We start from the raw sequence: 22,611 nt of genomic DNA, 5'->3' as shown, positions 1-22,611 counted from the left end.
AGTGTAGCACTCCAGCTTCCCAAGCCTCTTTTAGGAGTTTTCCCCCCAGCCTTCATCTGTTGGGGCCGCAGGGCCTGTGTTGCAGCACAGTAGGTTAAGCTGCTGCCTGCGACGCTGGTTTTCACTATCAGGACACTGGTTCAAGTCCCAGCTGCTCTGCTTCAGATCTAGTTCCCTCCTAATGCGCCTGAGAAAGCAGAAGATGGCCCAAGTACTTAGGCCCCTGCTACCCAGGTGGGAGACCAGGGTGGTGCTCCTGGCTTCCACCTGGACTAGTCCCAGCCATTGTGGCCATTAGGGGGAGTGAACCAGTACATAGAAGACCACTTTCTCTGTGTGTGTCTCTAACTCTCCTTTCAAATAAAATAAATAAATCTTAAAGAAAGCGAAAAGGCTGTGTCTGCTAAAATGTGTTTACTAAGTGATAACTGATTTCTCACTAATAAGACGCACAGCACCACCAGTCAGCCCTGGAGGCCAAGGGCTCCTGCCTTTCCAAGGCACCCCAGGCCCCAGGAAAAGAAGGGGTGTGGCCCTGAGAGGCCAGGGAGCAGTTTGACAGAGCCATGGGCATGAAGTCCTGGGTCCCACCCAAGACCTGATGTTGGACCACAGCTACTATCATGTCAGCAGACTGTCACCTGCCACAGAGGCAGGTCTGTGGTTACAGACTGAAGACTCACATTCTAGTCCCCACTAACACCACAGCCAAGTCACTGAACCATCACAGAGCTCAGCTTCATCCAAAAAAATGGGAAGCAGCACTGCCCAGCTGCCTCTGGGGATTGTCAGAAGGAAAAGCTGAGAGAAGGTAAAGGTATACACCTGTTGTTCACTGCAGGAGCATCGAGGATGACTACCGGTTTCCAGACCCATACAATAGGACTAGCAACAGCCCCTGCCTCCCACACTGCTGTGACAATTAGATCAGCATAGTCACAGAAAAGGTCTCAGAAAGACAAGGCTATTGCATTGTGACTACTACCGTTACTGGTGCTGTTACTGATGACGGCATTGTTGCAATTACTGTTATACCTGGCAAAGGCACCTCTGGTAAAGAAGCCTTCCTAGAGGGCACAACAGCATCACTAGTGCAGGATCAGGAGACTCGGGAGCAGAGTCCCCACACTGTCCCTCACTGATGCAGAACTGAACCCAAAGTGTAGAAACCAACAGTAAACCCCACCTCCCACTCCTCCTTACCCCCCCCTCCAAGCTCAAGGTTTTCTGTGCAAGAAACGGTCTCTGGAGGGTTCTAAAACAGCTGCCAAGTATCAGGAGCAATGATGCATCCTGAACACCTCACAGGGCTTCAATGTCCAAGGACCCACGAGGAAAAATAAAATCGCCTGGGCCAGGGCGTGGCTCCCGAAACTTTACTGAGGCTCCTTAGAGGACCCTCTCCCCAAAACTCATTCATTCAGAAAAGCACAAGGCAAGTCTCAGGAAGCAGAGCAAAGCAAAGCAGCTTCTATGTGGGGAAAAGGAGAAAAACCACTCCCAAAGCATAAAGTCTCTCAAGACATCATGACATAAGGAGGTAGGAAATAGCCCCCCACACCACCGGCTCCCCACCTTCTAACACGGCTATATACAGCTCTCCCCCACAGCCTGGGAGGACTTGGTCGAGGCCCCAGGGAATAGGGAACCAGAGCTTGCTGTGGAATAACCACCAGGAACCTCACGGATGGTTACCATGGAGGGGCCAGCACGACAGCCTTTAGAGACCCCCACACCACCCCCACAAAGGACCCCAGCTGGGCTGTGACCAGCCCTCATGGCACTCGCAGCCTTTCCTCCTATCAAACAGGTGAGGAACCTGCTGCTGACACCACAGCCGTCTGTCCCCATCCCACCGGCTCAGAAACACTGCTCCAGCGACTCTCCGGTCTCAGTTCATTTCTCCCACTCCTCCGGGCCCTTCCCAGCAGAACAACATGTGCCCTACAGTCTCCCACTTAAAGAGGAGAACTCCCCTCATGCCATGTCCTCCCCAGTTAGCGGCTGAGGTCTCAGTGCCCCTTCACAGCACAGGATCTGCCCATCCCTCCTGACCCACGAGTTCAGCCCACATTTTTCCTGCCAGCTCCTCCAGCGAGGCTCCTGGGCTCTCCCCACTTAACGGCCCTGCTCACTCTCCTCTGCTGGGTCTGCCTCTTCTCCCAACCCTTACACACTGCGCCGTCCCAAGGCTGAGGTCATCTCCTCTTTTTTATCCTATCTCACTGGTGATTTCGTCTGATCCCAAGGCCTTGAATAACATCTGCTAGACTCTGGTGCATCTCTTCAGCCTTTCTCTCCCCAAAGCTTCAGATTCATTCAAGGTACCTCAGAAAGTTCACGGAAGATGGAATTAAAAGATACATCTAGGTACCAAAAATTTGAAATCCATGCATAGTTTTTTTTTCCATAATATGCATTTCCCATGAGCTATCCATCTACTACTATATTCACCTCCAGCATCACAAGGCAAAGCTCTCATGATTCTCCCCACTCTCAAACCTGCTCCTGCCCCAGCCTTCCCATGTCAAGGGTATGAGCTCCATCCCCACAGGCGCTGGAGCCCCTGGGAGTCACCACCACAGCACATTCAATTAGTTGGGAAGGTGTGCAGGTATGACTTCGTAACCACTGAATGCCACTCTCCATCCAAGCACTCCCTCTCGAAGGCAGGCCACTAGGAACCCACCTGACTACAGCAACCACCTGCTGACACCCTCCCGCCTCCCCCGTCAGCAGCCCACCTACCATCTCCCCATAGCAGGTGATCTTCCTAAAAATGCAAACCAAATCATGCCATTCCCCTGCTCAAGTAAAACCCTCAGTGACTTCTCACTGGGTTTAGCATATGGTTTACAAACTCCCTACTTGGACTCACAAAGCCTTGTATCATGTACCTGTCTCTCACCTGTGCCCTCTCTCATGTCACTGTTTCCCATGGCCTTTCTGCTCCTTGAACTTGACGCTCTTCAGTGCTTTGAGCCTGTGTACTAGCTGTTCCCTCTTCCTGAGCTGCAGGGTGCCCTCATCATCCCAGGATGGCTCCTTCTCAAATTCCACCTTAGATGCCACCTGTTCAGAAACTCCATCCCTGACCTCCCAAACCAGCCCAGGCACCGGGCAGTCCACATCACTTCACCTTCATTTTCTGCACAGTAATCACCATTAATATTCCTCTTGTTTATTTGCTGCTCACTTCCCTCCCCAGGCTAGATTACAGTCTCCTCGAGGAGTGAGACTAAATCTCACCCATCAGCTTTCCAATCACTGTGCAAGAACCCAAACAGGTGGGAGAGGCTCTGGGAGTCTCTTCAGGTACCACACTCCACACTAACATTGTTTCCAAGCTGCTGGCCAGATGAATTCTGACTCGAAGTCCCCTAAAGCACACCCAGCCCTATACTCAGACCAGGGCCCAGACCTTTGGCTGGTTCATTCATTCAGCGAACAAACATTTACCAAGCGCCGACGTGATGCCAGGCACTGGGGCAAGGGATCAAAGGCAGTTTGTGACCTCCCGGAGCTCGCGGGTGAGCCGGCAGAGCGGGAAAGACCGCACCAGTGTTAGAGCCTCCAGGGCGCCCGCACGCGTTGCCCCGGTTCAGGTTCTCACAGACCCAGCAGACCCGCGTAGCCTGGGGTGGGGGTGCGAGTAGGGCGCCCCGACTCCGCGGGAGAAGCGTCGGCTGTACCGGCGGGATCCACGAAGGGGATCGGTCCACCGGCTGCTCCTGCCCTCACCCCGCAGGCCGCACGCAGACCAGAGGCCAGGGGTGCAGGTCAGACTCCCCGCCACCGTCCACGAGAAGTGGCCCGAGAGGAAGGCCTCCCCAACGAGATCCTCACCTTCTCTGCCTCCCCCCAAAACCCCGCACACCCCGAGACCCTATTCCACTCCACGCCCCCCCGCCCATCTCTGGCCCGCCACCCGGCCGGGGAGGCGTGTCCGGCCCTCTCTCCGGCGTCCCAATCCGATCCCCTAGGCGGCCTGGACCCCTCTACGGTGACGCGCACCCCACCCCGCCCCCGTCCCGGAGCCCGCCACACAACTCCGGCAAACAAAACCCCACAGAGTGCGGCCGCGGCGCGGTGCGCGCCAACTCGCCCAGACCCGCGCGCCGGGAGCGGGAGAGGGAGGGGGCGCCGGCCGGGGCTCAGGCGGGACCCCCACGGCACAGGTGCGCGCGCGGCGCTGGCCCGGACTCACTCACTCGATGAAGTAGCTGGCGCCCTCCTCCGTGAAGCCCTCCTCCCAGCCGCGGGGCAGGTCTGCGGAAACGCGGGGAAAGTCGGTCAAACTTGGGCGGCCGCGCGCGCCCCCCTCAACCCCTCGCCGCCGGCCCGAAGCCCACCTGAGCGGATCATGTGGCCGGAGTTGACGGGCTCCCCGGTGCGCGGGTGCAGCCAGGTCGTGCAGCGGAGCTGGTCACTGCGGGGAGAAAGGTGCACCTGTTAGCGCCGCCGCCGCCGCCGCCGCCGCCGCCCGGCCCGCGCCCCCGCCCGCGCCCCGTACTCCCGCGCCGCACTTGACGAAGAAGACGCGGCCGTCCCGGCACACGCCGTAGGACCAGTGCTCAGGTAAGGTGTCCCGCCCGACCGTCGCCGCCGCCATGTTCGCCGCGCGCGGAGCCGGGGCCGCCGCGGGGCGGGGGGGAGGGGGCGGGAGCGGCGGCGCGGGCGGGGGCGGGGGCGCGGCCTGCGCGGGACCCGGCGGCGCGCCGGGGCGCTCCATCGGCGCGCGGGCTCCTCGCGGCTCGGCCGGCTCCTGGCACCCGGAGTCGCCGCCGGCGTCCGCCGCCCGCCGCCCCGAGCGCGATGCGCGCGGCCTTTGTCCCCGCGCCTTCCCCGCCCCCAGCCCGCCAGCCCGGGCGCGCCCCTTGGCCCCTGGGGCCCGCAGACCCGCGCAGGGCGGGGGCAGCTGGAACACACGAACCCGCGGGCCCCCTCGAGCCCCCACCCCCGACTGCCCCCGGACCCCTGCTTCTTTGCGGATCCTGGGGACGCTGCACAGGTTCCTGCCACATTCCCCGCCTCCGCGCGTCCTCTGTAAGATAAAGTTGGAAGTGAAGTCCGCCCGGGATGGCTGCGTGGCGTCAGTGAAGGGACGACGGGGTGAAGCGCTGAAGTGGGCGCTCCGCTGGTGCCAGGGCAAGCCTGCCTGCGCTTCCCAAGTTTGCGGCGGAAGCGGGAAGGTGCAGCGCCCCGCCGCACGCAGCACCGCACCCCGAGCTGCCGCGGCTCCAGCTGCCGCCCTCAGTTCCCGTCCAGTAAGGGAGCGACCGGGCTCTGAGGGCTGGGCGGCACCTCGCCTGCCTCTGGGAGGGGGCAGCCAGCCGGGGCGTCCAGTGGGGGCTCTGGAGGGCTCTTCACAGGCTGGCGCCTTCTCACGTTCGGGCCCCTCTGCGCGGAGGAAGCCCTCCCCTGCCCTTTAACTCTCTATTCCATCACTTATTTGCACCTGGTTGGCATTCTTGTTTGTGTTCGCTCCTCTCTTCTCCCGCAGCCCCACGTAACTGGAAGCTGGTCTCTGGGCAGGTGTCAGGTCCAGCCAGCCTCCAGGACTTAGGCTCTAGTTGATGGGACGAGGCTTATGGGAAAGCGAAGCTCCGCAGTGTGGCATTTGTTACTCAGAAGGACGCCCAGCATTCTGAAGGTTGGATACGCTTTGCCAAGAGAGCGCTTGAGAATGGGAGTCGTGGGAGGGGCGCGGGATGCGGGGGAGACCAGCAGGGCCCCCTGTGGGGAGTGGGCCCGGGGAAGTGGGGACTGTGAGTTATAAGAGGGAGTTGGCTAGCAGTGGAGGCCTCGACGCCGGTCTGAGGGAGCCTCATGCCTTGAGAAATTCTTCACCAAAAGAAAACAGGCAAGCGATGTTCGTGTTATTAAACACGGGTGGGGGCCGGTGTGGATCAGCAGGTGAAGCCCGCAACCTGTGATGCCGGCATCCCACATGAGGGCCCATGCCAGTCCCAGCTGACTCCACTTCTGATCCAGCTCCTGCCATCCGCATGGAAGACCAGGATGAAGCTATGGACTCCTGGTTTCCGTTTAGTCCAGCCCCAGCTGTTGTGGCCGTTTGGGGAATGAACCAGCTGATAGATTCTCTCCCTCTCTCCTTCTCTCCCTGCCTGTCTTTTCTTCTCTCTCTCTCTCTTCCTGTAACTCTACCTTTCAGATAAATAAATTAATTTAAAAACCCACTGATGGAAGATCGTAAGGTAGATGGGCAAAGACATGAACACCCAGTTACCAGGTGATGCAAGTGGTTTGCAGGCAAATGTGAAGGTACTTGACTGCCTCATAATAGAAAAAGGCAAATTAGAATTAAGGTGAAATAGTAGTTTCTTTTTTAAAAGATTTATTTGAAAGGTAGAGTTACCGAGAGAGGTAGAGACAGAGAAAGAGAGAAGCCTTCCATCCGCTGGTTCACTCTCTAAATGGCCGCATCGGCTGGAGATGAACCAATCCGAAGTCAGGGGCCAGGAGCTTCCTCCAGGTCTCCCACAAGGGTGCAGGGGCCCAAGGACTTTGCCATCTCCCATTGCTTTCCCAGGCCATAGCAGAGAACTGGATCAGAAGAGGAGCAGCTGGGTCTAGAACTGGGTCCCCTATGGGATGCCGCCGCTTCAGACCAGGCCTTTAACCCGTTGTGCCATAGCACCGGCCTGAAATAGTTTCTTAGGTGTCAGGTTGGCAAAGGTGCACATTGTGGAGAAAAACATTCTCGTTGGCAGGATTATAAAATGATTCAGCCTCTGGAGTCATACTCCCATGCCTTAGGCATATAATAAAATTTGTGAATTCTTGTTTCTGAAAACACACACACACACAGGTTCAGCCTCTTTGAAGGCAATCTGGCAGCAGCTATTACAACATAAATGCATAGACCTTTGACCTAGCAATTCCACTAGCAGGAGCCTACATTAGTGTTCCCACAGGGGCACAAGACCTGCATACTAGAGCAGTCATTGCAGCCTTGTCAAAAATTCCCAAAGTCTGGAAATATCTAAGTGTCCATCCAAAGAACTGGTTAATTAAATTGTGGCACCCCTCAAAGGAATGCTGTGCAGCTGCTCAGAAAGGTGGGCTCAATCTTTGTGTCTTGCTGTGGATGGTCTCCAAGGTATGGGGCCAGCAGGCAAGGTGCAGAACTGTGCTGTGGGGAATATAAATGGTCCTAGGTTCAAGTCGAGAAACAGGTAAAATGATTGCTGTGGGGCGGGAAACTCTGGCAGTAATGGTGGGAAGTTTACTTTCCCTTGTGCTCCTTTTTGCACTGTTTGATCTTTTTACCATTTTAAACATATGGGAGTAGATGGTTGACACAGCAGTTAAAATGCTGCTTGAGGTTCCTGCATCCCATCTGGGATTTGAGCTCTGGCTCAGTTTCCTAGTAATGTGTACCCTGGGCGACAGTGGTGATGGTTGAAATGCTTGGGTCCCTGACACCCATATGGAAGACTCAGATGCAGATCTGGGTTCCTGGTGGCAGTCTGCCCCGTCCCCAACTTTGGAAAGTAAGCCAGCAGATTAAATATCTTCCTCTCTCTCTTCCTCCCCACCCCTTCTCCCTCTCCCATCCTCTCTCTCCCTCCTACTCCCCTCTCACTCCTTCCAACTCTCTCACTGCTCTTCAAATAAAAATAAATACAAATTAGAAAATGTATATTTATCTATTTTAAATTATTTTTAAAATTGGTTTCTTTTTTTAAAAAAAGATTTATTTATTTATTTGAAAGGCAGAGTTACACGGAAAGAGAGACAAAGAAAAAGATCTTTCATCTACTGGCTCACTCCCCAAATGGCCACAAAATCCAGGGCTGGGCCAGGTGGAAGCCAGGTACCTGGAACGCCACCCGCTCTCCCACATGCGTGCAGGGGCCCAAACATTTGGGCCATCTTCTGCTTTCCCAGGTGCATTAGTAGGGAGTTGGATCAGAAGTGGAGCAGCTGGGACTCAAACTGGCACTCATATGGGATGCTGGCATCAGAAGCTTAACCCATTGCACACAATGTTGATCCCAAAACATGTATATTTAAAGAAAAATGCAGTTCAGCAAGAGCTCCAATAAGAGATACAAGGAATTATCTCAATAAATGTCAAAAGATGTATTTGATTTTTAAAATGCCCATCATATGTGTTAACAGCTACAACTAAAAGCAGATCAAAGGCTGGTGAGTATGCAGAAAAACTGTATATAATTATTCATTGTTACTAAAATTTACAGCACTCTGTATAGCAGTTTGGCAGTTTCTTTAAAAACGAAACATGCACTTACCATATGACCCAGCAATTGCAGTTAATACATTAGGCATTAACCTCAGAGAAATAGAACATTTATCCTCATACACGTTTGCACACAATGGTTCACAGCAGGTTTTGCCTATTACAAATAAAATGCCCCACAATACGTAGCTGATTATGATTAAATAACTGTGGTATGTCTATACCATGGACTGCACTTGGCAATGAGAAGGCATGAACATCTGTCAATGTGTTGTACTATGCGAATTAACGGTAAAACTAGTATTCAAACAGTACTTTATACTTTGTGTGTGTGTGTGTGGGTGCAATCTGTTGAAATCTTTACTTAGTATATACTAAGTTGATCTTCTGTATATAAAGATAATTAAAAATGAATCTTAATGAAGAATGGAATGGGAGAGGGAGTAGGAGACCGAATGGTTTGCTGGTGGGAGGAAGCTTATGGGGGGAAAACCACTATAATCCAAAAGTTGCAATTTTAAAATTTATATTTATTAAATAAAAGTTTTCTTAAAAAAAAAGGCATGAACACTTGCATACCTTGTGCAACATAAACATGTACAACAACTTGGATGGATCTCAGGGTGTTATGCTGAGTTTTTTTAAAAAGTCAATCTGAAAAGTTCACACATTATATGATGTTGTGACATTCTGAAAATAAACAAGTTCTAGATGGGGAACTGATTAAGTGGTTGCGTGGGTGGGGAGGGGAGACCCAACTGGAAAGGAAAAGCACCAGGTAGTTCTTCCTACTGAGGGAGTAGCTCTCAGCTGCAATCATGGTGACACAATTGACAGTCTCCATAAAATGACATTGTATCAGTGTGAGTTTCCTGGTTTTGATATTGTACTTATTGTATATAAGATATAACCATGGGGGAAACTGGGTGAGAGGTAACAGAGAATGCTATCTTTGCAAATTCCTGTAATTCTCGAATTATCTCAAAGAGTTCTAACATATGTTAGAAAATTGCAAATAATGAGAGATGTTTCTTTTGAGAGTATCTCAGACATACAAAGCCATTCTTTAACCATGAAACATTAACAACCTTCCCACCAAAAGGGGGGAAAAAAAAAAAAAACCAAGTACACCTATTATTGATGCTCTTACTTAATGTTTCAGAAGTTCTTACCTACAAAAAAACTTGAAACAGAGATTTTTAAAAATTAGCTCTTAGGGGCAAATAAGATTATTTGCAGTTAAAATGTGGAGAACAATCCCAAACTCTTAGAATTAATAAGGGAATTCAGGGCCAAGATAATATGACAAGATATTTCAGTGACCAGTTATTGGACTCTTCCCCCCTTTATAACACAGCACATGTATGAACTTAGGGAGAACCCGAATGAAAACATAAGTAGGTAACCCTCTATGCCAAACTGCACAAAATGTTTCTGAAATAATAGATATAACCACTTTGCTTTGTATTTATACATGCAGATGTATAAGCAACAATAAAAGCAATGCATGCATTCTGTCTTGCAAGATTTAGAAGTTCTTGCAATTACTAGTCATGTAACCCAATAACTTATTAGCAGACATGTTTATATTATTGTGTGTTCTAGTTCTGCAATGCCCTGGCAGTAGCCATGAGCCACATGAATCATGACTGGTCAGAACTGTCTGAATTGGTATGTGCTCTAAGTGTCAAATACATGCCAGATTTTGAAGACTTGGCAAAAAGAAAGGGTAATATAACTCATTTATAATGATTTCTACTGATTACCTGTTGAAATAACATTTTGGCTATATTGGGTTATGTAAAATATTTTATTAAAATTACAGTTATACAAATTTAAAATTATATATGTAGGCTCATTTTTGTGGCTTATGTTATATTTCTATTGGAAAGCACTGTGCTAGCTTTCTCATATCTCTCTTTTGTGTACCTATAGATTTTATGGCCCATTAGAATTACCCAGGAGCTTTAAAAAAAAAATGCCTGGGCCCTACCCCAAGCAATGTAATTGGTGTTGGGTGACACTGGTGTTATTTAAATCTCCCCAGGTGATTCTAACATCCACCCTCGGTTCATAACCACTGCTATCAACCCCAAGCTATCTGGCCCTAGAGAATTCTTTTTTGCATTTTTCATTCCATATAATTAAGGAAAGGTATTCTCCAGGCGAAGAGGTAACATTTAAATCTGAGTTCAAAGATGTGTGCCAGTTCCTTTCTGGATTGATGCCTCCTGTGATTGGTCACAACAAGATGTGAATTTCCCCCAGTCCCTTGCCTGGTCACGGTGAATTTTCCAGTTCATAAGAACAAAGTAATGAATTCTTTTCTTCTTTTTTGGGCGGGGTGGGGGGGTGTTGGGCTGGGTGGGGGCTGGTGAGGCTTACATGATCCTCAGCTGAGTACAATTAGCAATACTGGCACTAGAGCTGAAGGGATGGGGTTTATACAGAGTTTGTATGTTTCCTCCTTTTTTCTGACCATAACATCTGTAGGAAGTAGGGCAAGAGTTCTTATCCCCATTCTTGTTTGTTTGCTTTTATTTATTTGAAAGACAGAAAGAGATCTTCTGTCTGCTGGTTCACTCCCCCAAGTGCCCACAACAACCAGGGTTGGGCCAGGCCCAAGTCAGGAGCCATGAACTCCATCTGAGTTTCCCATGTGAGTGACAGGAACTCAATATTTGAGTCATTACTTGATGCTTTCAGGGTATGTATTTGCAGGAAGCCAAGTTAGGACTTGAACCCAGGCACCTTGAACCAGGATGTGGGCGTCCCAAATAGGATCTTAACTGCTTGCTCCTTATCCCAATTTGTAAAGAAGGACACAGTTCCCCACAGGGCAATCAGGTTACCTAAGAGCACATGCTAGTTAGGTAACATAGCTCACACTCGAACCCACCTCTCCACACCTGGCCGGGGCCCTTTCCAACCTAATTATCTCAGGACAAATCACCACCAACTGCGACCAAAGAAGCTTTCAGCCCAGAAACTCTCTCCCGTGATTGGCCCTGGTGAAGGACTTTATTTTCTACTAGACACTCCTGCTGATAAGCATGGCACTAAGCCATCAACTTAATGCAAAATAGACCATGTTCAAGACTGGATCAAAATGAGAGTCAGTCAAACGTGTGCCTGAGAATTGTCAGCTTCCAGATAGGCGATCATTCACTACTGCCCTGTAGAAAGCCTCCCTTACCATCCAAGAGACAGCATGGCCTGATGCAAGGGCATGGACTTTGGGCTCAGACAGAACTAGGTTTGACTCCAGGTGCTGCTTCCTATCTAAGCTGTGTGACCCTGGGCATGACACTTCTCTTAGGCACTGAACACCTGTTGGCAGTGGATGTATCAGTGGTGCCCGCCCAGTAGTTCTCGGTGTTTGAGAGAGATGGGTCCTCTGGTGGGCAGACAGAGCACTCAGCAGGGGCCTAAGCCAGGTGCTTACTAAATGCTAGGTCCCCTCGGTGCCCACCTGCTGTGATGGTAGGCAGCAAGCAGCCCCCATAGGAGACATTGTCTATAGTCCCCGGAGTGGTGAAAGGGCCCCACAAGGGCAGCTGTTGTCTCCTCAGCCCTCACTCCTCTTGCCATCTATTCTATGCTCCTTTGATGGGATTTTCTGTTTCCTTTCTCTTTTTTCCTACTTAAAAGCTTTTTCCTTTGTGTCAGTCTGATGGTAGGAAACAAGTGTAAGAGAAGAGAAATAGCAGAGGAAAAAAGTGTATTACTCAGGGTTTTCCAGAGAAGCAAATGAATTGGATGGATGGATGGATGGAGAGACAGAGAGACAGAATATCTTTAGTTGATTTTTTAAATATCATAGTCCAGCCGGCGCCGTGGCTCACTTGGTTAATCCTCTGCCTGCGGCGCCGGCATCCCATATGGGCGCTGGTTCTAGTCCCAGCTGCTCCTCTTCCCGGCTAGCTCTCTGCTGTGGCCTGGAGAGGCAGTGGAGGATGGCCCAAGTCCTTGGGCACCTGCACCCCCGTGGGAGACCCGGAAGAAGCTCCTGGCTCCTGGCTTTGGATCGGCATAGTTCCGGCCATAGCGGCCATTTGGGGAGTGAACCAACAGAAGGAAGACCTTTCTCTCTCTCTCACTGTCTAACTCTGTCAAATAAATAATTTTTTTAAAAGCATAACGTAAAAAAATTAAATAAATCTCACAGTCCAGTTAATCTGTACAATGCTCCACGTTTGGGTTGTCTGGTGTTTCCTTGTGCTTGGGAGCAGAGTACATCTCCCTGGCAGAGCATCATGTGGCTGGTGCTGTATTCTCAGGCCTCCTGGAGCAAGCCTGGGACAGCCATTTAGCCCAGGATGTTGTTCACTTCGACAATTTGATTAGGGGTTTCTGCCTAGCTTCTCTGCTATCCAGTTACTGATTTTTCCCTTGCAAAAATAAGTATTTTTCTGGGAAGTACTTTAAAACTATGTAAATAACCCATTCCTCATCAAATATTCAATCTATTTTTCCTATCTGCATGCACTCATGGTTTCCTGTCTTGTGAAATGAATTTTAATCAGTTACCAGCATTCTTTCTTTTTTAAATATTTATTTATTTATTTATTTATTTATTTATTTGAAAGGCAGAGTTAACAGAGAGAGGAGGAGAGACAGAGAGAGAGAGACAGGTCTTCCATCCACCGGTTCACTCCCCAGATCGTCACAATGACTGGGGCCAAGCCAGGCCAAAGCCAGGAGCCAGGAGCTTCCTCTGGGTCTCCCACGTGGGTACAGGGGCCCAAGCACTTGGGCCCTCCTCTGCTGCTTTCCCAGGCTTATTAGCAGGGAGCTGGATCAGAAGTGGAGCAGCCAGGTCTTGAACCAGCATCCATATGGGATGCTGGTGTCACAGGCAGAGGCTTAACCTGCTATGCCACAACACTGGTCCCCATCATTCATTCTTTTGCTACACAAATTGTCCCAGATTCAGGAAGTATGCACCCGTTGAGCTGGCTCCTGCATCCGTTCAACAGTGTCTCCAACATTCCTTGCTTTCTGGTGCAATGAGGTGTTCAAGGCTTATTTTAAACTTTTCTGACCCAGCAGTTTGTCCTAGGAGCCTCAGTTCCTTTATTAGAAATTGGTGTTTAGAAACCAACAGCTGGGTACTGGGTGTGCTCATTGCTATTACAGCAGCTCTGTTCCCAGACCCTCTCAGTGGAGAGAGCTCTACACACATTATATTTATAGCTATTTCCATGTCTACTTGCAAATGAATAAATATCAAAACCCACAAGGTCATACTTACACCTGTGATCCAAGTACACCACTGAAGGTACTTCCTTGCCCAACAGCGAGAAACCTTGCTCTCATGAGCCTTAATGTATTTACTCATTTTATCAGCCCCTCACACGTAGCCACCCTTCCATCAGAGCTCCCTCCCTCCTGGATGCCCTCCTCCCTCCCTCCCTCTCTCCGTCTCTGACATCCCACATTGACACCCACAGCCTTTCTCCCCCAGTCACTGCCAACATGGAAGCCCTCCTCACTCCATCCTTGCTCACACACCCACCTGATGGATGCCCTTACCTACCTGTGTGGGGTCACCCTCTGGATTAGACTTGCACCATGTCCCACATGGGCTCCAACACCCCAAAACGGGACACCTGTGTGAGGGGCCCCTTCTCCATACTCCCTCGGCTTTTTGATGCCCTACTCTTGGCCAAAGGGACACCCCTTTCTTCCAGAAGCCCCCAACATAGGCCTGCCTTACTCAGGCCCCCAAACAGCTGTTGGACTGGCTTCTTCAGGAGGGGAAGGGAAAAGGCAAGAGCCCTCAGCACTTCTTTCCAGGACACTGTCCTGCCACTTTTGTCACCAGGCAGCCTCAGTCAGTGTCACAGAACTCACACATCTGACACTTTGTAGTGACTGCCCAGACATACTGCTGCCTGCTTGGCATGCACTTGACCATGCTGCTTGGCAACGGCAGGGACAAGTTTCTTTGTTTTCCCAGCACACTCAGGGTCACACACCCAGCCCTGCATCCCAGAGCACCCACAGGCCATCCTCAGCTGGCTTCCAATAGATTGTAAAGTAAAACCAAGCACCTCTTCTCAAAAACATGCCCCTACTTAAAAATATATGTATATATGTACATAAATATATGTATATGTATATATATGTATATAAATATATGTATATGTATATATACATATATATATATTTGAAAGAGAGATCTTCCATTCGCTGGGTTCACTCTTCAAATAGCCATAACAGCCAGGGCTGAGCCAGGCCAGAGGCTGGATCCTGGAACACTATGCAGGTCTCCCACGTGGGTGGCAAGGGCCCAAGCACTTGGGCCATCTTCCACTGCTTTCCCAGGTGCGATAGCAGATAGCTGGATCAGGGCAGTCAGGATTCAATCCAGCATTCCAATCTGGGATACCAGTGTCACAGGTGGCAACAACCCGCTGCACCACACCACGAGCCCCAACATGCCCCTACTGTAGCCACAGCTCTCCAATGTCAAGCAACTTGGACATCCTGGAAGTTACTTAAAATGGAATTCTACTGTGGGGTTTTGCTCGATGTTTAGCTACAGTCTGGTATGGTCAGAGAAGCTGAATAAGGAGCCACATGGGCATTGGCTGTCAGTCCTGATTCCGTCAGTTATTAGGACACGTGTAAAGTGGGAGCAGGGGTGTTAATCACAGAGTTACCATAGGGATCCCACAAGAGGACGTTAGGGAACACTGCCATGTAGAAGGACCCACTCCCGGCCCACTGAGAAGCTACTGTGGGTTGGGCCTTTTCTGTTTGTGAGCCTGAGAGCGCCTTGGGCATTTTAACCTTGGATTCTGCTGTTCAGCTTTGAGGACGAGGAAGGGAAAAATAGAACGTTGCCAAGAGACCAGTGTGAGAGGCACACGGGGAAGGGCAGCCGGGCTCCGGGAAGCTCCGGGTCGCCTGTTTTCCAGCCAGCTCCTAAGTGCCCTCCACCCCAGCCCCACAACCCTGGCAGGGGTCCTGCAGCTCAGGTTCTGAACCAGGTGAGAAGGGAGAGGTCCGAGATGCAGAGAATTTCAAAGCTAGAATGGAGATGACCTGTGGCCTTCTGTTTCTTCCATAAAATGAGGGGGCTGGAGTACTTGTCTGAGACTCCAAGACCTCCAACCCTACGCAACTATGGCAGTCAAAGGCCCCCTTTGCTGGTCTGTCAGTCTTCTTTTAGAAATTGTCCACATTTACAGGTGCAGAAAGAGGTGTGACGTGGAATGGGAAAGCACATAGCAGCTCATGACCTCTCCCAGTCTCAGTTTCTCAGAATCCTGTCTTGGAAGGTGGTGGGCATGAGGCCACGCTCACTACTGCACAGTGTGGCCTGGCACACCAGGACTCGCCACGTGGCAGGAGGCAGGGCCTAGGGAGCATAGCCGAGAAAGGAAGGGAGGAAACCTGTGATTCTGGGCCCTGGGCAGGCACTTGGTGCAGCAGCTTAGATGCCACTTGGGATGGCCATGATGGTGGAATACCTGGGTTTGAATCTGGCTCTGCTTTCCATTGAGCTACCTATTATGTGCACCCTGGGAGACAGCAGATGGCAACGTACTTCAGTCTCTGCCACCCACAGGGTGAATGAGTTCTGGGCTCCTGGCTTCCACCCGGCCCAGTCCCAGCTGGTGCAGGCACTTGGAGGGCTGACCCAGCAGATATAAGTGCTCACTCGCTCACTCGCCCTGTCTCTCTATGCCTTGCTTTTCTTTTTTTAACATTTTTATTGTTTTTCCAAGAAGGCTACAAAAGTACACATAATCCTCGATTTCTTGTGAAATGGTGGTCCTCAGGCTAAGCACAGTAACCTCTCAGACTGGGTTTTTAAAGTTGTATTTACTGGGGCCAGCGCTGTGGCTTAGTGGATAAAGCTGCTGCCTGCAGTGCCGGCATCCCATATGAGCACCGGTTCGAGTCCCAGCTGCTCTACTTCCAATCCAGCTCTCTGCTATGGCCTGGGAAAGCAGTGGAGGATGGCCCAAGTCTTTGGGCCCCTGCACCCACGTGGGAGACCTGGAGGAAGCTCCTGACTCCTGGTTTTGGATCAGCTCAGCTCCAGCTATTGTGGCCAATTGGGGAGTGAACCAGCAGATGGAAGGCCTCTCTCTCTGTCTCTTAGTTACTCTGACTTTCAAATAAATAAATAAATCTTAAAAAAAAAAATGATGTATGTATTTATTTGAAAGGTAGAGTTACAGAGAGGCAGAAACAGAGACAGAGAGAGGAGATTTTCCATTGGCTGGTTCACTTCTCAAAAGGCCTCAATGGATGGAGTTGGGCCAATCTGAAGCCACAGCACCGGCCCCATATGCCTTTCAAATAAATGAAAATAGGTATTTTTTTATTAAACTTTTATTTAATGAATATAAATTTCCAAAGTATAGCTTATGGGTTACAATGGCTTCCCCCCTCCCATAACTTCCCTCCCGCCCGCAACCCTCCCCTTTCCCGCTCCCTTTCCCCTTCCATTCATGTAAAGATGAAAATAGGTATATTTTTTTAAAAAAAAATTTAAGTGAGAAGGCTTGGATAAACACTTCAGAATAAAAGATATTTTAATGGCAATAAGTGTATGAAATGCTCCCCAACATTATTCATCATGTAGCACATAAAGCCACCGCCTGCAATACCGGCATCCCATATGGATGCTAGTTCAACTCCTGGCTGCTCCACTTCCAATCCAGCTCTCTGTTATGGCCTGGGAAAGCAGTGGAAGATGGCCCAAATCATTGAGCCTCTGTACCCACATGGGAGACCTGTAAGAAGCTCCTAGATCAGCTCAGCTACTGCTGTTGCAGCCATCTGGGGAGTGAAGCAGCAGATGGAAGACCTCTCTCTCTCTCTCTCTCTCTCTCTCTCTCTCTGCCTCTGCCTCTCTGTAACTCTGCCTTTCAAATAAATACATAAATCTTTAAAAAGCTAAAAGACTTACAAACATATTCACAAAAGCTAAAGATTAGAAACCAACATGTTCATCAGCAAGAGAATGGTTAAACAAACTGAAGTATATTCATACAATACTAATTATTATAAAAAGTAACATGAGCCGGTGCCGGGGCTCACTTGGTTAATCCTCCGCCTGCGGCACCAGCATCCCATATGGGCGCCGGGTTCTAGTCCCGGTTGCTCCTCTTCCAGTCCAGCTCTCTGCTGTGGCCAAGGAGGGCAGTGGAAGGTGGCCCAAGTGCTTGGGCCCCTGCACCCACATGGGAGACCAAGATTAAGCACCTGGCTCCTAGCTTTGGATCAGTGCAGCTCCAACTGTTGCGGCCACTTGGGGAGTGAACCAACAGAAGGAAGACCTTTGTCTCTCTCTCTCTCTCTCTCTCACTGTCTATAACTCTACCTATCAAATTTAAAAAAAAAAAAGTAACGAACTATTGGTAACATAGATGACTCTCATAACATTATGCTAGAAAAACTAAAATGGGATTTTTTATGTGAACAAACATACAAAAAATCCATACTCAGTAGTTCTGGTTACATGAAGGTCAAGGATGACAAAACTGATCTATAATAACAGAAGTCAGAAAGTGGCTGTGGGGCTCGGGGTTGGGTGGGAGATGGATTGGAGAGTGGCTTGGGGGTTGGAATGTTCCCTGTGCTGTGGTCGACATATGGTTTGGGTGTTCTCTAAAGGTTCACGTGCTAGAAGTATGGACTGCAGGGTAGTGCACTGAGATGTAGCAGCTCTTTAGGAGCCAGCCCTAATGGGGAAGGGGATTAGATCACGAGCAACACCTTTGGAAGGGAGTTATGTCGTTCTCTGCTCTTGCAGGCACTGGCTTAGTTCTCACAAGACAGCGAGCCTGACTCCTCCCCGGTTTCTTGGTCCCTCTCTGGCCATGTGATGCCATCTGCCATGCTGTGATGCAAGCAGGGGCCCCCAACCAGATGCCACCCCGAATGGACTTTCCAGCCACCAGAATTGTGAGTCAAATCAACTTTATACATTATCTTGTTATAAAAACATAAAATGGACTAAGACCCCTTGTTTTGGGGGCCAGCCTCATGGCGGAGTGGGTAAAGCCATCACCTGTGACACAGGAATACCATATGGGCACCAGTTCATGTCCTGGCTGCTCCACTTCCAATCCAGTTCCCTGTTAATGGCCTGGGAAAAGCAGTAGAAGATGGCCCAAGTATTTGGGCCCCTGTTACCCACATGGGAAACCTAGATGAAGCTCATGGCTTCTACTTGAACCAGGGCATGGAAGATATCTCTCTCTCTCTCTCTCTCTCTATGTAACTCTGACTCTCAAATAAAAAATAAATCTTAAAAATATCCCTTGTTTTGGATATGTACAATTGTCAAAACTCATGACATTGAATACTTACTATACATGCATTTTAATGTTTGTAAATTATACAGTTTTTAAAAATACTATTCATGGGGCCAGCATTGTGGCATAGTGGGTAAAGCTGCTGCCTGCAAAGCCAGCATCCCATTGGGTGCACCCTATGTGGATGTTCCTCTTCCAATTCAGCTCCTTGCTAATGGCCTGGGGAAAGCAGCAGAAGATGCCCCAAGGTGTCTGGGCCCCTGCCACCCACATGAGAGACTTGGATGAAGCTCCTGGCTCCTGGCTTCAGCCTGGCTCAGCGCTAGCCATTGCAGCCATCTGGGAGTAAACCAGAGCATGGAAAATATCTCTCTCTCTCTCTCTCTCTCTCTCCCCCTTCGCCCCCCCTCAACTATAACTCTTTCAAAATAAATCTTTTTAAAAAAACTAAGCAGATTTTAAAATTTGAGAATCTGTTTTACATTAAATAAAACTAAAGAGACAAGACTACTAAATGCAATATGCACTTCTCCATTAGATTCTGGGTGAAGAGGATGGAAAAACAGCTATAAAAGACGTTACTGGGGGGGGGGGGCAGTGCCATGGCTTGCTTGGCTAATCCTCTGCCTGAGGCACCGGCATCCCATATGGGCACCGGGTTCTAGTCCCGGCTGCTCCTCTTCCAGTCCAGCTCTTTGCTGTGGCCCAGGAGGGCAGTGGAGGATGGCCCAAGTGCTTGGGCACCTGCACTCGCGTGGGAGACCGGGGTGAAGCACCTAGCCCCTGGCTTCAGATTGGTGTAGTTCCAGCCGTGGCAGCCATTTGGGGGGTGAACCAACGGAAGGAAGACCTTTCTCTCTGTTTCTCTCTCTCACTGTCTGTAACTCTACCTCCAAATAAATAAATAAAATCTTAAAAAAAAAAAAAAAGACATTACTGGGGCCAGCATTGTGGCACAGTCAGTTAGTTAAGTTGTTGCCTGGGACACCCACATCCCATATTGGAGTACCTGGGATTGAGTCTTTTCTTAAAAAAAGATTTATTTATTTAGTTTAAAGGCAGAGCTACAGATAAGCAGAGGCAGAGAGAGAGATTAGAGAGAGAGAGGTCTTCCATCCGCGGGTTCACTTCCCACATGACTGCAATGGCCAGAGCTGCATGGATCCAAAGCCAGGAGCCAGGAGCTTTTTCCAGGTCTCCCACAAGAGTGCAGGGGCCCAAGCACTTGGGCCATCTTCTGCTTTCCCAAGCCATAGCAGGAAGGTGGAGCAGAAGTGGAGCAGCTGGGACTCGAACCGGTGCCCATATGGGATGCTGACACTGCAGGCAGTGGCTTTACCTGCTACGCCACACCACTGGCCCCCTGAGATTGAGTCTTACCTACACTTCTGCTTCAGATTCCTGCTAATGCATCCTGAAAAGCAGCAGGTGATGGCTGAAGTGCTTGGGCCCCTGCCACCCTCGTAGGAGACCTGGATTGAGTTCTGGGCTCCCATCTTTGCCCTGGCCCACCCCCAGCTGTTGTAGGCACTTGAGGAGTGAACCAATGGATGGAAGATCTTTGTCTGCCTCTCTGCCTTTCAATACATACATACATATATAAATAAACATTTAAAAGGCACTATTGCAACAATTGAACAATTCGAGTATAGGTTATGTATTACTTAATAGTAATACACCAATATGAAATTTTCTGACTAAGAATTATACTGTGGTTATACAGGAGAATGTCCCTATTCTTGGGAGATAAATGCTGAAGTCTTTGGAAGTGAAGTGTCATGACTTCTGCATTGGACTCTCAAATGGTTCCAGACACACACACACACACACACACAAGCACAATTTTAGATAAAGACAGAGGAGCAGGGGTTTGGTGCTGTAGTTAATTCATCACTTCAGATGCCCATGTCCCATACCCGAGACCCACTCCTCTGCTCGTGATCCGACTTCCTGCTAATGCATACCCTGGAAGGCAGCAGGTAGCTGGCTCAAGGACTGGGGTCCCTGCCCCGATGTGAAAGACCTGGATGAAGTTCTGGGCTCCTGGCTTCAGACTGCCCCAACCCCAGCTATATTACAGGCATTTAGGGGGATGGAAGACCTCTCTCTCTCTCTCTCTCTCTCTTTCTCTCTCTCTCCCTCCCTCCCTCCCTCTCTGCCCTTCAAAAGAAAAAAAGAAAAATAATTTTTTAAAAAAGAGAAAGACAAAAAAAGACAAAACAGATATGGCAAAATGTCAACAACTAATGACTGTAGGTATATGGATATTCATTTTTTAAAGATTTATTTATTTATTTGAAAGAGTTACACAGAGAGAGAAGGAGAGGCAGAGAGAGAGAGAGAGGTCTTCCATCTGCTGGTTCACTCTCCAATTGGCTGCAATGGCTGGAGCTGCGCCGATCCGAAGCCAGGAGCCAGGAGCTTCTTCTGGGTCTCCCACGTGGGTGCAGGGACCCAATGACTTGGGCCATCTTCTACTGCTTTCACAGGCCATAGCAGAGAGCTGGATTGGAAGGGAGCAGCCGGGACTCGAACCGGTGCCCATATGGGATGCTGGCACTGCTGGCGGCAGCTTTACCTGCTATGCCACAGCCCCAGCCCCTGAATATTCATTGTTGTATTTGCAACTCTTCTGTAAGCTTGAAACTTCATAAAAAGTTGGAGGTTAAAAAACTAACAGTTAAATATTAAAGTGTGTAGTAATAAGCTAATTAGAAACATGTAAGTTTAATATAAAGAAACTCTTAAATGTTACTGAGGTTTATAAAACATGACTTGGGGGTGGCCCTGTGGTGCAGCAGGTAAAGCCACCACCAGCAGTGCCAGCATCCCATATGGGTGCCACTTCAAGACCCGGCTGCTCCACTTCCAATCCAGCTCTCTGCTGTGGCCTGGGAAAGCAGTAGAAGATGACCCAAGTGCTTGGGCCCCTGCACCCATGTGGGAGACTCAGAAGAAGCTCCTGGCTACTGGCTTCGGATCAGACCAGCTCTGGCTGTGGTGGCCATTTGGGGAGTGAACCAGCAGATGGAAGATTCTCTCTCTCTCTCTCTCTCTCTCCTCTTTGCTTTTCTGTAACTCTTTCAAATAAATAAATCTCTTTTTTTTTTAATTAAAAAAAAATAAACATGACTTGAATACATAGAAAGAGGGTTTATTTCTTCGGGCGAAGACTGCAGTGGAGGTGGGGCAGGGTGGGGGGTGGGAAGCTGTCTCCCATAGGCCTGGGTTTGTCCCCAGAGCTAGCTGGACCTCTCCCGGGTGTGAGTGCGTAGTGATAGGAGTTGGACCCTTATTTTTCCGAGTCAATTGAGTGTCAGACTTTCCTGGGGCAGTTTGTTACAATGCAGACTCCCTTTCCTTGGATGTGGGGCTCCGTGCAAGACCTGCGATTCTGCATTTTAAAAAATAATTTAGTCTCCACCAGATGATTTTGTTGAAAGAATCCCAGATCACACTTTGAGAAATGTTGCTATAAGAGGTTGTGCCTAGAGTCCAGCACTGTGGCATAGTAGGCTAAATAACCTGTAGAGCAGTGAGTTAAACCCCCGGCATGCTGAGCCTGTATCCCATATGGATGCTGGTTTGAGGCCCGGCTACTTCTCTTCCGATCCAGCTCTCTGCTATGGCCTGGGAAAGCAATAGAAAATGGCCCAAGTGCTTAGGCTCCTTCACCCACATGGGAGACCCGTAAGAACTTCTGGCTTCTGGTTTCAGATTGGCTCAGCTTCAGCCATTGCTGCCATTTGGGGAGTGAATCAGTGGACAGAAGGTGTTTCTGTCTCTCTGTCTCTCTCTCTAGTTCTATCTCTCAAATAAATAAAATCTTAGAGAGAGAGATAGAGGGAAAAAGATTGTGTTTAGAGTCTGGAGGTTCAGACAGAAGCAGCCAGGGGCAGATGCCCGAACCCCAAAATTCATGGATATAATTTCTAAAAAAGAGATCCAAGAAACATCAGAGAAGGAGGCTGGAGGGTCTGGTTTGAGAATGAGACTTTTTATTTATTTATTTTTATTTGAAAGGCAGAGCGACAGAGACAGAGAGAGGCAGATCTTCCATCCTCTGGTTTACTACCCAAATGCCCATGACAGCAAGGACTG

General features: G+C 49.5%; 1 protein-coding gene across 3 annotated transcripts in view; it reads right to left on the bottom strand.

The window, feature by feature from the left end:
* The window catches only part of PLEKHA7 (pleckstrin homology domain containing A7), a 217,342-nt gene extending 212,730 nt beyond the window's left edge, over positions 1–4,612 (bottom strand). For all 3 annotated transcript variants that reach the window (XM_062196425.1, XM_062196426.1, XM_062196427.1), the window contains exons 1-3: positions 4,527–4,612; positions 4,353–4,429; positions 4,212–4,269 (exon numbers count right to left, since the gene is read on the bottom strand). In XM_062196425.1, the coding sequence (XP_062052409.1) occupies positions 4,212–4,269; positions 4,353–4,429; positions 4,527–4,612 (221 nt within the window). The remainder of the gene's footprint in view (positions 1–4,211; positions 4,270–4,352; positions 4,430–4,526) is intronic.
* Between the last annotated feature and the right edge of the window lie 17,999 nt (positions 4,613–22,611).

Source organism: Lepus europaeus, chromosome 7 (genome assembly GCF_033115175.1).
Source record: "Lepus europaeus isolate LE1 chromosome 7, mLepTim1.pri, whole genome shotgun sequence".
NCBI lineage: Eukaryota > Metazoa > Chordata > Mammalia > Lagomorpha > Leporidae > Lepus > Lepus europaeus.
Note: the sequence above shows the minus strand (reverse complement) of the source record. Positions and strands in the feature narration are given on the sequence as shown.